This window comes from Polistes fuscatus, unplaced genomic scaffold, assembly GCF_010416935.1.
Source record: "Polistes fuscatus isolate 324 unplaced genomic scaffold, CU_Pfus_HIC Scaffold5, whole genome shotgun sequence".
Taxonomy (NCBI): domain Eukaryota; kingdom Metazoa; phylum Arthropoda; class Insecta; order Hymenoptera; family Vespidae; genus Polistes; species Polistes fuscatus.
The window spans coordinates 8,762,028-8,775,992 of record NW_025113129.1 but is presented as its reverse complement, the minus strand read 5'-3'; the positions used below and the strand labels follow the sequence as shown (position 1 = coordinate 8,775,992).

The window sequence follows — 13,965 nt, the reverse complement described above, 5'->3', positions numbered from 1 at the left end:
ATAAATTGCGTATACGTAAACCTACGACATTCCATTCGTCAAGGGCGTAGAATGCTTGCTTACGTAGAATTTATACCCTGATAAAAAAAAATCTTTCTTAAAAAGAGAAGAATAGTAAATTTTAGAGAAAAAATTTAAATACGTAAAAAATAGAAATAGCAAAAGAATTTAAACATGCTGAACATTTGTAAGCATTCTCCCGCCTTTTTGACGGTATCAATAATCATATACGTGAACGTGACGAAAAAGCACATCTTTCTCACTCATTCGAATATATCGATATATGTATTTACGTTTAATCTTATTTTCTGTAAGAAAAGTCAAGACAAAAAAAAAGTACACACGATTCGCCCAAAATGACGCCGTTGTATGAACATTTCGAATCACAGTACCGTAACTACTTATTTTGTTTCTTATCCAAACACGCATATACGTACACGAAAGCGAGAAAAAAAGCAAGAACATCCATTTCGTAATTAAATGGCTTTTATTTTATTGACGATAACGTAATTAGTAACACCCGTGTTATTTCTAATTACAAGCAACAGCGAACAATAATACAACCTTTGAGATGATAAATTTAATAATAAACGTTCAAATTATCGACGTTCGAGAATATAAACAAAAATGCCTAATGCACATACACACACACATTGTTATGTTATATGATTTTTCTTAAATCTACCGCGATTAACGAAAGTTTAGTATCGATAATTAAACATTTTGATATTGTATCTTCGTATGGTAGGAGAAAAACATTAGATCGAGAAATCGAGGAATTAACGTTCATTTTTAGACAATAAGCTAAATTAATAATAAGAGAAAATAATAGAATAATAACTTACATATATGTTTAATAATAGAAAAATAATATATTATTTATATACTTACGTTAATAAAGTAGAGAGAGAGAGAGAGAGAGAAAGAGAGAAATAAAGAAAGAGATAGATGTAAAAATCTACAAGGTTTGGTCCAGCTCTTTCTCGATGTCCTCTACGTTGTTTCCTACTACACACCAATCACGATAATACCACTTGTCGTATACACTATCGATATACATACACTGTCGCTTTTGTTTTCTGTCAATAATTATTCACTTAATTATTTGATCACGTACGTATATAATTTGCAAGCGGCATTTGTGCCGCGTTCTGTATTACACTATAACCCCGCGCGTAATATATTATCGTTTTAATACGTCTGGAAATCCAATCCGCTTTCGGCGCCGTTCGTAGCGCATTTGTGCTCATCCGCGCCGACCGGTAAACGTTCCCTTCGCGACGCGGTCGCTATCCCCTTCACTCCTTTCTTTCACCAATTAGAAAGCTTGGCTCAGCATCGTAATGCGCAGCCGCGAATGCGTGCGCATCATCGCGAACTTAAACCGGGAATTATTATAAACTTTGTGAGTTGTCAATTTTAAATTGAAATATAAATAATATTGATTAGAAAATTATTAATATAATAAGAGATATGTCTATATATATATTGTAAGTATTATATATATATATATATATATAACTTACACCACAATTTTTATTTTCTTGTACATTTGTACATAATCTTTGTACACAATCATTTTAAAGAAAGCCTATATATACTATTGCAAATACGAATATATTTTATATAGAATTTTGTTACATTACCAAAATTTAAAATTACTTTCACTAAATATAATATTATGCAATCTTAGAAATTCACAATATTTATTGATAATCATGACAGTACCTTTAGCAGGCTGATGTATCGTGAATGTAAGTATACGCTATATGCATCCGTTATTTTACAAGTTATTATTTTAATGTAAATAGGTACATTTAATATATATTAACATATAATAAAACTATAACGTAACTCTGAGAATCAAATAATATGATTAATGAAATTTTTAAAAATTTAACTACTCTTTTACTTTTCTTCTATTAATGTGATTTCAGCTTGTTGTGTAAATTGTGGCACACGTGAAAGCTTCATCAAAGTAGATTTCGTATTTATCGATTTTTTTTTAATGTCGATTTTATCTGCATTATTATCTTGTTCTAATGGTATTGTCACTGACGCAACAGAATCTTTCGATGATGGTTGCTCTACTAGAATATCCGAATTTTCGTTTACAATATGTAAACGGACTAAAGACTTTTTATTTAATGCTTTACATGACGTTCCCTTATTAAGTAGAGCTTCTTTACGAAAAGCCGCTTCTTTTAAATCATAAATAAAATCTTTATCTACCGGTTTTACGCGATTACGAATAGGACGTTGAGGTTTTAAATTATCGGATAAAGTTGAAGAATTTGAATCTTTAGAATCTTGAATAGTCGAATTACGACACTCCGTTTTACTTTCATTGCTAACAACTTTTTCTTTAGGACATGTATTACTTTTAATACTAGATGTTTCCGATTCTAGCTGTTTCAAAGAACATTCATCAGGTGTGCCAAAAATGACTCGCATAACCATTCTTTTAAGATCTGTGTCCAAATTTCCAGTCTGAAAACTCTTACTGTTTTTACTAAAGTTCGAAGTATTGTTATTTTCATTGTTGACTGTAATAGAAACACTATTATCTTTGTCACTTGAGCAAGGCACTTCTTTGGTACCAGCTTCTGTATTGTCAATGTTTGTATTGACTACATTTATAGAATTTTTATCCATAGTCACATTCTTTGTTTTACTATGATCTATAGAATTAGATAAACTATTTGATTCAGATTCATTTATATTTTCTTCTGTATTGGTCTCATCAATAACTATATCTTCGTCATCTATATATGTATCTTGCGATATTTCTATAACCATATCTGTTAAAAGTGCACGATTATTTTGAGCGCCATGGATTTTGTTACAATGAGCAACACAATCATATTTCGCAAAACATTTAAAGTCACATAATTTGCAACGATATCTATTCCAACCAATATGAATTGCCATATGTCTACGTAAGTTTGTCATGGATGTAAATTTCCTTTTACATGGAAGGCACTGTAACTTTCGAAGATTTGCTATAGTAGCTATCCTATTTTCCATTATTGTTGTTAGATCAAGTTGATTTTTTGATCGAGTAGATGACAAATTCAAATTTGGGCTAAAATTTTTGCTTGAATTATCAGATTTCGTTTCTGTAATAATAAATTATTCATAATTTTGTACTTAAATGTAAAAATAAAACGAAATGTTCTCACCTATAATATCTTTTTGTATCTTCAATGGATTATCTGCCGCTATTTTTCTTTTTTTATTTCCATTCTTTACAGTAATTATTTCAGATGCATATACAATTTCAGGAGACTCCACAGTATTATGGGACGGAGATGAATCTTTCTTTGTGGTATTATTAAATGATTCTTGACTTGGAGAAGCACTTGAACTTGATGAAACACTAACTACATCAGAACATCTACTATCATTAGAGTTCTCATTACCAATCATATCCCAATCTGCATCTGAAAGGGTAATTATGTTTTCTACACGAATAGATGTTTCATTCAATTCAGTTATTTCAGGAGACGTTTCTGTAATAACTGGCATATTAGGTATAGTATTGCTATTTGTCGTTGTTTCCGTAGAACTTTTAGCAGCTTTCTTTTCTTTAATTTTAGCTTCGTTGCATGCGGCAATTCGCCTCTGACAATGTTGCGAATGCGAAAATAAAGCAGCTTTTCTATCAAATCTTTTACCACATCCACCACATCTTTGAAGTTCTGAATCGGATTCTAAGTGATTCATCCATTCCTAAAATAAAATATTCCAGTAAATATAAAAAACTAAAGATACAAATATTTATTCATAAATTACTTACACGAGTTTCATTAGTTGCTTGTAAATCTATTATTTCCAAAGTTTTAGTATGTGCATTGTCTTGCTCTGTATCATCCGTTTGTGTTATTTCCTTACGAAATGCTTTTTCTTGTATTTGTATTCTCAGTTTCCGTACTTGCTCATTCGACATTCTGTGAACTGTAAAAAATATTAACATATGTATAATTTATCAATTAGTAATTTACAAGAAAAAGTAAAGTGTTATAAATACTTTTAAATAGATGACGATATACACTCCAAGTATTTACAAATGTACTTGTACAACAAGGACATGGATAGGACATACGATGGGATGTATGTAGCGTTTTCATATGAAACGTTAAGGTCTTCTTAGTAGAAAACTTTGCATTACCTAAATATAATAGCATAAATAAACTTTATTTATTCATGCAATAGAATAATAGGTAAGTACAAAATTTACCCACATATAGAACAAATTAGACTCCTATTGTATAGTGAATCAATAAAAAATTCATTGTCTTCGTCATTTACCAAGGCTGGGATCGAATTATTATCTTCATATAAATCCTTTTTTTCTAATAGTTGACCATTAGGTCCTAATACTCCAGTACTTTGGTTTATCATGCTTTGTAATTTGGCATTCTAAAGACGAAACGGATTAGTGATAACAATATGTCTAAAATTAATAAAAACATAAATGTTAAACGAAAAAAAATTTACATTAAACATATATTTATGCATGAACATTTGTCCTTTTTTACGCATAGAATATATCCCTGTCATAATTCCTATATGCAGCTAAACACGTGATATTATTTATGTAGTTATACACTTGCTTATGCAAAAATAAGGTAATTTATAATAATAAATAAAAAATAAAAGATATATTTATTTGTGGTTGGATTCAATTTACCTGTTCTTTATCCATGTCAGTTTGATATATAATAGAAACTTCTGATTTATCTATTCCATCCTGGACGACATCATTATTCAAATCCCTTGGATTCGAATTATTACAATTCTTATTAAGTTTCGCTTCTTGTAAAAAACGATTTTCAAATAATTTCTGCTTCTTTTGGAGCATTTCTATTATAGTGGTGAGATCTTTCTTGTTTTCTTCCTTGGGTACTTGACTTCTAAGAATTCTATCGTTATTGCCAATTTCCTTTACATTTTCTTCTTCTGGTATATGCAAACGTATAAACGAACCATTGGTATATGCCTGGAAATATTGTTAGATAAGTCTATTATGATTTTTAATATTATTATTTACATATAATCTATTAATTAATGCACTAACCTCATCATCATCGGTGAAAATATTTTTATTCAAAGTGATATTAAACTTTTCTTTGCAATATACTCTTTTATGTGAAATAAAATTAACAAGACTGCGAAATAAACTACGACAAACACGACACTCATAAATAATGTCGCACTCATAAGCTAATATCGCTTTAACCTCATCACTACCATTTTCAAGAAGTTTGCAAACCTGAGACAATCTTGAAACACTAATGTCAATTGGTTTTCTTAATGTCGACAAATCCGGAGAAATAACATTATTAGTTTCTTTTGTACCAAGTTTTAATTTACCAAATTTTGCATTATTTTTTTTGTTCTTAGACTTGGCCTTCATTGACTTCATCTCCTGAAAATGAAAAATAAATTAAATTACTCAAATGAAACTTTTTCAACACTATAAAAGTTTATACTAATACTAATATGAAGGAAATACATTGCTTTTATTCCAATTGATACGCTGTAACGGTTTAAAAAAATGAAATAAAAAATAAAAACAAAATTTAATTTTTAAATTAAATGCGCAGACTATAAAATATAATCTCATATAAATATTGTGTATTTGAGTTGGATATATTTATTTTATATAACATAAGGTATAAAAAATAGTATGCGATTTATCTTTAATACTCCAAAACAAGCTTGAACTGATATATGAACTTCTCTTGCGCATACTCTTACTCGCATATATCAAATTATAAATAAAAGTTAATGATAAAGATAATTCATGTGTTTTGTTCATAATAATATATTATAATTCATAATATATATGAGTAATTTAATAAATGCATTAAAATCAGTTAAATATTATAAATATTTAATCATTGGTAATTAAATGTCACAATACGTACCAAAAATGCATGTTGTAAATTTAGTCTAATAAAAAAGTTACATATATAATTATAAATAATTAGATATAATATAACTTTAAACAACAAATAATTAAATATGAAGGAAAACTAAAGAAATATACGAGAGTGTCTTATTGATATCAAGATGAAAAGGAATAGCTAATGTGTAGTGTCTCTCCTGCATTTTACAACTAGAAAATCGATTTCCATTGAATGATTTTTATATTGTTTAGTGAAAAAAGTAATACGTTTACCTGTTTTGAGGGCTAACAACCGGCTCCGTGCGAAAATAGCTAAGAAATTATATCTAAATGTGGTCTCACGATCTGTAGATTCGATCATCGGATGACCTCCATTTTCGGTAGAAGTTCTTCTGTTCACCGTTTGGCAAAATTTTAACGAGCAGCACTTTAGTCGCACGTAAGTGCAAATCCTAGGAGTTTGGGATTTTTTTTTCTCTTTTCAATGAGGAAAATAATAAAATATTTTCAACTTTTTCTTATAGAAAGAAATTCAACAAAATGCAGTACAGTAGAACGTTTTTATCTATAAAGGTGAGATATTATTATTATATATTAATTTAACCTTGATTTAGAGTTTATCAATTTCACTTAAAAAATGATATTTAAGTATACACTATACAAGTATTTTTTTAAATTACATCACATGTCAATTACATTTATATATATATATATATATATATATCTTTGTAAATACGCAAATATTGATATAAATAAATAATTTAATTTAAAAAAACAAATGATTAGTCTATAGTTCCTCTTCTGAGAAACAACAATTGTATACAATGTGGTAATATTAAACTTTGGAAACATGGTTCACTTGTATATGCATTGCATTGGCCAACAACTAGATTTATTCATACAACGACTACTATTCAAACTTCTATCGTTGAAAAAATGATATCAACTACAGGAATAAAAAGGATATCTAATTGGATAAAAGACAAAGTTTCCTTTTTTGATATTGAAGTGGATGTAAGTAATAATTCATTAGTAGCGTTAATAGATTTAAGTTCTTATTAATTAAATATCTTCCATAAATATTTATAACAATTATGAATTAATGAAGATATATATGATGATTTATTATTAAATAATATTCATATTAATTATTTATTTCATTATTCCTAGAGAACAAAAACGTTTGCCTATTCGGAGTACGAATATATTGTAGATAAAATAGATTATTCTGTATTTTTCAAAGGTATGTTTATATTACCTTTAACCCTTCAAATGCTATGGACACTTATATGCATTTATTGATATAAATGCAAAGAATGCAATGTCGGTTTGTGTATCAAAAATTGTTTCAAGTCTTGTCACATGCAAATCTTATCTAAAAACTTTGACCAAAAGTATCTTTTAACAATTATCTATAAAAAATCTGTTTTCTGTTAAACAGATTTTAACATGCCGGACACGTTCTATTCTTGGTTCTTAGTAACAGAGTTACATGTATGGATGTTGATGGTACGTTTTATGGCGGAAGGAAAGTATGGTAAAATTGCTAGAAATACTTTAGTAGAAGCATTGTGGGATGACGTTGAAATAAGATCAAAAAAGTTAGGAGTAAGTGTGTATATATTCTCCTTATCATTTATATATGTTATTTCAAAATAATTAATTCCTCCCGCAAATACTTAATTTCTATTACTACTTGGATAATAAAGAATTTAAATTATTATATCAGCAGTTTTGTTCAATTATTATTTGAATTTTTTATAAAATGTAATTACGCAATGTTCATTTAAAATTCATTATTTGAACATATTCATTTCTTAGGAGATGAGTTCATCTATTAGAAGAAAACAAAAACAGGACTTATCATACCAGTTCAATGCTGCTATACTTGCTTATGACGAAGGTATAATGTCTGACGACAAAGTACTGGCATCTGCATTATGGGAAACGTTTTTCAATTTAGAATGTAATAATCCAGAGCATATAGAAAAATTATTAATTTATGTTAGAAAGCAGGTAAATCTTATATTCAAATTATACTATTTATTTTTTTTTGTATTCTTTTTTTACTTATTTAAAAATTATTAGATAGTAATATGAAAAAAATCGCTTTGAAAAGTATTCTGAACCTATATAAATTAAATGATACAATGTTATAATTTTATTTTACAGATTAATCACTTAGATAAAATACCATCACAAAAAATATTAAGACATCCACGGATAAAGTGGTTTGAACTTAAAACAATAAATATAGATGATGCTTGTTAATAAATAAATATGTAATAAAAAATAATTTATAGATATTGCATATATATAATTTTACTCTCTTATTGTTAGTATTTAAATAAAACTTTTCAAATTAGATGATTTATACAATGGAATGAAAGAAATTTTTATTTTTATTTAAAATAAATAAAACGTTTTTTCGTGTAAAGATGAACAAGCATTAGTAATAAAATCCTGATAATATTAAAACTATAATATTTAATGCGGTATAGTAATAATAATATTATTTATATATTCTTCTTTGCACTTAAAATCACAATTCTTTTGCAAAGATGGAGCTGCGCGTTTGAAATAGTTCCTAGAAGAAAAAAATTCATTGAATATAAACAAATTATTAAATATCGATCATCGTTTGATATTATTTTTTAGACTTACTTATAATATCGATCTAATAAATCCTGATTATTTCTCATATCTATGAGCCAATTGTTTAAAGAATTTAATGATAAATCCTTAAGATTATATTCATTCTTAAAAGAATAGGATTTGTACCATTGAGGGAATTTAGTTGGATCTTCATTTGCTTGTGTTATATCATACATCCAATTATCAAAATCTTTAACGCTCTGTGTGTGTGTAAGTATAAAATAATTAGAAATTAATATTTTAAATTATGCACTATAATTATTTTATCTTTCTGAATAAATAAACTTACTAGCGTGTTATTGTCAATAATATACAATTTATAATTTGGATTCAAGTTCGAATAAGTTGTAATGCTACCTCCATTCCATGCAACGTGGCTAGCATTTGTTGCATTCTTATCTTTGTAAATAATTTGTATTTCGTCTTGGTGTGTATGACCATTGAATTGCGCAGCAATAATATGAGAAAATTTATTAATAATTTTAATATATTCTCTTCTCCATATATGTTGACAATCTTTTTGACCAGGTGGAATGTGACTTAGAATGTGTACAAGTTCTTGATTTCGTTGAGCTTCTGTAAGAGTTTCTACTAACCATTGTAATTGTCCATCAGGATCTTGGTGTTGATATAATAACCACCTAAAATAATAATTTTTTATATTAACAAAGGTATTAATAAGATAAAGAAAGAATTTTCTTTTTTTTTTTTATTACATACCAGTTATAACAGTAACAAACATTACTGTTAAGAATTATAATTCTAAATCCTTTTCTGGGTGATAATGTATAATATCCTCCTCGTAAGATAGTAGCACGAGTAGATTCTGGTAACCATCCATAATTAATCCATATATCTGCCACCAAATGGTACAACCAACGTGTACTTAAACCGTCTTTAGTAATATGTTGTGGTGCAAATCTGAAAAAAATATTTATCATTTAAATGTTTCTTCCATGATTTTGTATTAAATTTAAATACTAATACTATAAATAACTTACTGATTCAAAGGATGTGATTCATGATTACCAAGTATAGGATAAACCGGTATATCTTTAAAATGTTTATAAATCTCAGCGTAGCTTTTACTAAGACTTTCTATATTTCCTTCTAATGTTGTTTCCCAAACACCATGATCTATTATATCTCCAGTAAAGTAAACATAATTAATGTTCTGAAAATACACAATTTTTTAACCGTGATTTATTGTATTTAAGAGCTAAATCAATTTCATTAGGAATTTCTTTATCTGATCATACCTGATGTGTATCTTTGATATGAGCTAACGCATTTACTACCGAATGCCATGGAGTATCACAATCATTATAATCTCCCCAAAAACCAGCTAATTTATTACTAGAGTTTGTAATATTCTGTCCTTTACGACAACAAGTAGGTTCTTTACAAAGCGGGTTCCCATTTGGCTCGTATTTAGGATCATAGTGAATATCGGTTATTTGTATAATTCTTATTGTTTCATTACTTGTATTCTTCGAAGAAATTTCGTCAATAGTTATATGATCGATAGGAACTGACCATTCATATTTTTCAGCATTAAGAGGGCAAGACTTAGATTCCAAAACAATTCCGCAAATATCGGATGCATTTATATTTTGTTTTAAATCTAATATATGAACAATTATTGGCTACAATAAAAAAATAGATCAATAAATGTAATTATAAGTATTTTTATTTATCTTATAAAATAAACAAAGCACACACATACCAAATTCAATTTAACAACACCACTACAAACTTTCTCGTGTTGAAAATTCAATAATACGCATAATTTAATGACATTCTTCGCAATATCATCGTCAGACATTCCTTGTTGTCGAAATTTTATAAAAGTTTGAAGAATTGCTTTGCATATAGTACAAATACCTATACTATTTAAACCGGTAAAAGTTCTCCAATCGACGAATTGTAATTCGTCTGGTATACTTAAAAGTTGAATTGATTTGTTAAATGATTCTGTTTCTTTCCCCGAGTCTACCCATTTAGTAATTTCCTCTACCATTGATGTAACATCAATATCTGCTATTTCTAATAAGATATTAATAAAGTAAGAAATTTTATTTATTTATAACTTATATAAATAAAGTTGAAATTACTATTATACTAAATAATTCTATATAGAAAATATTAAATTGTTGAATACATGTTGAGAGAATCTAATGTTTTGTTAAAAAGTATGTACAAAAAATATATCAAATCGGATTTATATTACCTTGTATATCCTTATTGGACCCATTTACAAATGAGAATATAAAGAATAAAAATAATACAGCGTTAAATCGCATATTGATCTACTTTAAACAGTTAAATTTGTAAGAATATTACAGTATTATTAGTATGATCAAAAAGGATGGTTAATCTTATACAATTAATCCCATATTGACTTATCACCCCTACTTTTCGATAATCGTATACGTGGCAAACACTGATATGTGACGAAAGCAATTGTTCTATATATAAATTAGATTACTGCTTATATAGTTTAATCTTCCTACTTATATCTAAAAAAGCTTATCCTACTTAGAATGTCAAGTATGTCAAAACAATTTTTAACAATTACTTGAATTTACATACAAAAATGTTTTCATCAAATTTAAGATTAACATTACTTTATTTTAAATGAACATAAAACAATACATCTTGCCCTTTATTTATTTATCTGGTATTCTGATATATCATCACTCATCACCATCATCAATCACAAGATCGTCAAGCATTTCTTCAAGTGTTATTTGTGGAATACTAGGATCGATTTCATCAGTATCAATGGGTATTTGTTTTTTCGAATCTCTGAAGATATTAATATTTTGTCGCATTTCTGGATCTTCCTCCAATTCATCCAAGAAATCCATGTATTCACTGAATCAATGAAGAATTATATTTAAATACATCATTATAAATATATATACTCGTATATTTTATATATTTATTATAAAAATAACATACTTATTGTCTGTATTCATGCTAACAATATCATCAGCAATGTGTTTTAATTTCCACATTCTGGCTCTACGACGTGCAGCTTTATCAACGCCATAATATTTTTTTACTAAGATAACATCGGGAACTGTATCTCCATTCAATTTTTCAAAATTATCATCGTTAATATTGCTGTTGCTAAGGGCATATCTGGAATAAAAATATAAATTGATATTCTGTCCATGTGGAGCAGTAAATTATCTGTAATTATGGAAGAAAAATTTACCCCAGTACTGAATCCCCTGGCTTAAGTATATGACCTAAGTGAGTGCGAGCATGAACTGGATTCTCGACTATTCCTAGTTCTGCAGCTTTGACTAACCAGACATCGGCTATAACATGCTGATATAAAAAATATATAAATAAATTTTAATACGTTCGGTGAATAATTAAATTGATTTATTATGTAAAAGTAATATTTATGAAATAAATTTGTATATACCTTGGTTGAAATACTTCCTTGACCAGGGAAAACTTTCTTATGTTCATCTCTTACAACATCTATATCCATTACTATGTACTCGATCAATTGATTTGGGTTGCAAATACAATTAAAAGGATATCTCCAAAATACTGTAGAACTTACTTCTGCAACTGAAGATTCAAATATTTATGTTGTTAAATTATTTACATTAGGATTTGTATTGGGTTGGCAACTAAATGATTGCGATTATTTTAATAATAATCTATCGACAAAATCCGTAATCACTTAGTTGCCAACTCAATATTACAAGTGCACTTATCTAGCGAATAAAAAAGTAATTTTTCTAAAACATACTTTGTCCTGATGAAACATCTATAAGATGTATGGAATTTGTCATTCTATAAACAAGACAAATTGAACTCAATCCTCCTAGTTGATGTGTTAATCTTTTTGGTAAACATACTACGCTATCTTTGGAAATTGGAACAATTTCCACGCTGAAAAATGATTATTAATGATAAATATCATATATACTTGTTGATTACATAAGAGAGAATAGTAACAATGTAAATATACCTGTATGTAAATTTATAATTATAAATATTACTATGTATATCATGTGAAATCAGTTTTTTAGAATGTTGATAACGACAAGGTATAACTGATACTAGAAAATCAACCATTTTCCTGGCAGCTGCTTCATTAGAATAAAAAAAATCTAGACCCTCTGAAATAATTATATAAATTTACATTAATATTTAATCTATTGATATTTATAGTTTATAATTTAGAAAATAATTTATTATCATCTATCAAATAGAAAAGATGATTTTTCAATTACCGTGAATAGGTTTAATACCCAAAGTTTGTTCATGAGCTCTATGCTTCAATATTAATTGCTCTAAGTAATAAAATGTTCTTTTATTTATAGCCTTCTGTCTTATTTGTACCTTAATAGAATGCATTTGTTTTAATTAATTTGTATTAATTTATAAATAATATAAACTATTTATTTTATTATATAGTTATTATATAATACTGAATAGTTATTATATAATACTTTTTCAACAATATATCTCATAATACTTACAGATGCACGCCAATAATCTTTTGCTTCTGTACGATGACAATCATCACACATTTGATGATTAACAATATAATCGACAACAAATACTTGTTGCAAAACAGTTCCTCCAATTACTTCTGCGTGTACCGTTAATTTAACCTGAAAAGTTCATACATTTATCAAAAAATGAATATAAAACTTTCAACTTATATAAAAAAATTAACTAGAGAAATTACTTTTAATCTCTTGGAATGTGGTTCGGTCCAAACAAAACCAGCATCTACCAGCTTTACACGATGCAATCCTTTCAATTTTTTTAAACATAATTGTAGCAATTCTCTGGATTCTAATGCAGCATGTATCCATTCCATGGGTGGTTGTAAATATCTATACCAATATATATACGTAAGCTTACAAATGCTAAGTATACTTATAAAATATGTCATTACAAATTGAATATACATACCTTTCGCATCCTTTGCAAAATTGAAGAGTTACCTGTTTAGGTATACCTTCAGTAATATCAACTTTTAAACGCAAACATGCTACACACATGTTAGCAGGGTTTGGTTCAATTTGAGTACCACATTCACAACACAAACTATAAAATGAATTTATTATTAAATTGTCTTTACATTCTAAAGTAAAAAATTATATTTACTCACATCATTGCTTTATTTTGTGCTGATATATCAAAGTTCTCAACATACTCCATTTTACAATATTAATTTACAAATTAGTTTACAAATCTATGATTTTCTAAAGTATAAAAATAAATTGAATATAATTTAACGTAATCTTGCTTAACCTTATTCCTCAACCACGTGTTGAAAAATAAGTAAATCCAATTAGTTAAATTTCAATGCTTTCACTTGGAAGAGAAATTTACCAACTCAACGGTAGAGGACC

At 27.5% G+C, this 13,965-nt stretch overlaps 5 protein-coding genes across 10 annotated transcripts in view; 1 reads left to right on the top strand and 4 right to left on the bottom strand.

The window, feature by feature from the left end:
- LOC122522429 (tetraspanin-1) overlaps positions 1-1,263 on the bottom strand; it is a 33,479-nt gene extending 32,216 nt beyond the window's left edge. For all 4 annotated transcript variants that reach the window (XR_006305054.1, XM_043643525.1, XM_043643524.1 and 1 more), the window contains exon 1: positions 892-1,263. The gene's annotated coding sequence lies outside the window, so the exon portion shown is untranslated. The remainder of the gene's footprint in view (positions 1-891) is intronic.
- Positions 1,264-1,689: 426 nt separating this feature from the next.
- LOC122522148 (zinc finger protein 800) lies at positions 1,690-6,275 on the bottom strand. The gene is made up of 8 exons (XM_043642962.1): positions 6,188-6,275; positions 5,081-5,431; positions 4,694-5,002; positions 4,245-4,422; positions 4,031-4,171; positions 3,800-3,957; positions 3,183-3,732; positions 1,690-3,119 (listed from the first exon to the last, which is right to left on the bottom strand). Exons 2-8 carry the CDS (start codon positions 5,426-5,428, stop codon positions 1,909-1,911), a joined length of 2,895 nt encoding a protein of 964 aa, XP_043498897.1. The 5' UTR covers positions 5,429-5,431; positions 6,188-6,275; the 3' UTR covers positions 1,690-1,908.
- On the top strand, positions 6,266-8,229 carry LOC122522149 (ubiquinol-cytochrome-c reductase complex assembly factor 1). Of its 2 annotated transcripts, XM_043642963.1 has the most exons (7): positions 6,266-6,353; positions 6,439-6,487; positions 6,701-6,928; positions 7,085-7,157; positions 7,356-7,522; positions 7,736-7,930; positions 8,087-8,229. In XM_043642963.1, the coding sequence occupies exons 2-7, from the start codon at positions 6,455-6,457 to the stop codon at positions 8,183-8,185; spliced, it is 795 nt and encodes a 264-aa protein (XP_043498898.1). In that variant the 5' UTR covers positions 6,266-6,353; positions 6,439-6,454; the 3' UTR covers positions 8,186-8,229. The 2 variants fall into 2 exon arrangements, with proteins under 2 accessions (XP_043498898.1, XP_043498899.1); XM_043642964.1 differs by lacking the exon at positions 6,266-6,353 and having other exon boundaries at positions 6,360-6,487; positions 7,356-7,423.
- Positions 8,230-8,288: 59 nt separating this feature from the next.
- On the bottom strand, positions 8,289-10,884 carry LOC122522180 (sphingomyelin phosphodiesterase-like). The gene is made up of 8 exons (XM_043643013.1): positions 10,800-10,884; positions 10,296-10,615; positions 9,829-10,215; positions 9,571-9,743; positions 9,290-9,490; positions 8,859-9,210; positions 8,579-8,769; positions 8,289-8,501 (listed from the first exon to the last, which is right to left on the bottom strand). Exons 1-8 carry the CDS (start codon positions 10,870-10,872, stop codon positions 8,402-8,404), a joined length of 1,797 nt encoding a protein of 598 aa, XP_043498948.1. The 5' UTR covers positions 10,873-10,884; the 3' UTR covers positions 8,289-8,401.
- Positions 10,885-10,896: 12 nt separating this feature from the next.
- LOC122522181 (60S ribosomal export protein NMD3) lies at positions 10,897-13,963 on the bottom strand. Of its 2 annotated transcripts, XM_043643015.1 has the most exons (12): positions 13,946-13,963; positions 13,722-13,815; positions 13,523-13,657; positions 13,293-13,443; positions 13,081-13,215; positions 12,832-12,940; positions 12,567-12,717; positions 12,345-12,487; positions 12,009-12,160; positions 11,793-11,908; positions 11,534-11,716; positions 10,897-11,446 (listed from the first exon to the last, which is right to left on the bottom strand). In XM_043643015.1, the coding sequence occupies exons 2-12, from the start codon at positions 13,769-13,771 to the stop codon at positions 11,266-11,268; spliced, it is 1,506 nt and encodes a 501-aa protein (XP_043498950.1). In that variant the 5' UTR covers positions 13,772-13,815; positions 13,946-13,963; the 3' UTR covers positions 10,897-11,265. The 2 variants fall into 2 exon arrangements, with proteins under 2 accessions (XP_043498950.1, XP_043498949.1); XM_043643014.1 differs by lacking the exon at positions 13,946-13,963 and having other exon boundaries at positions 13,722-13,939.
- Positions 13,964-13,965: the final 2 nt, after the last annotated feature.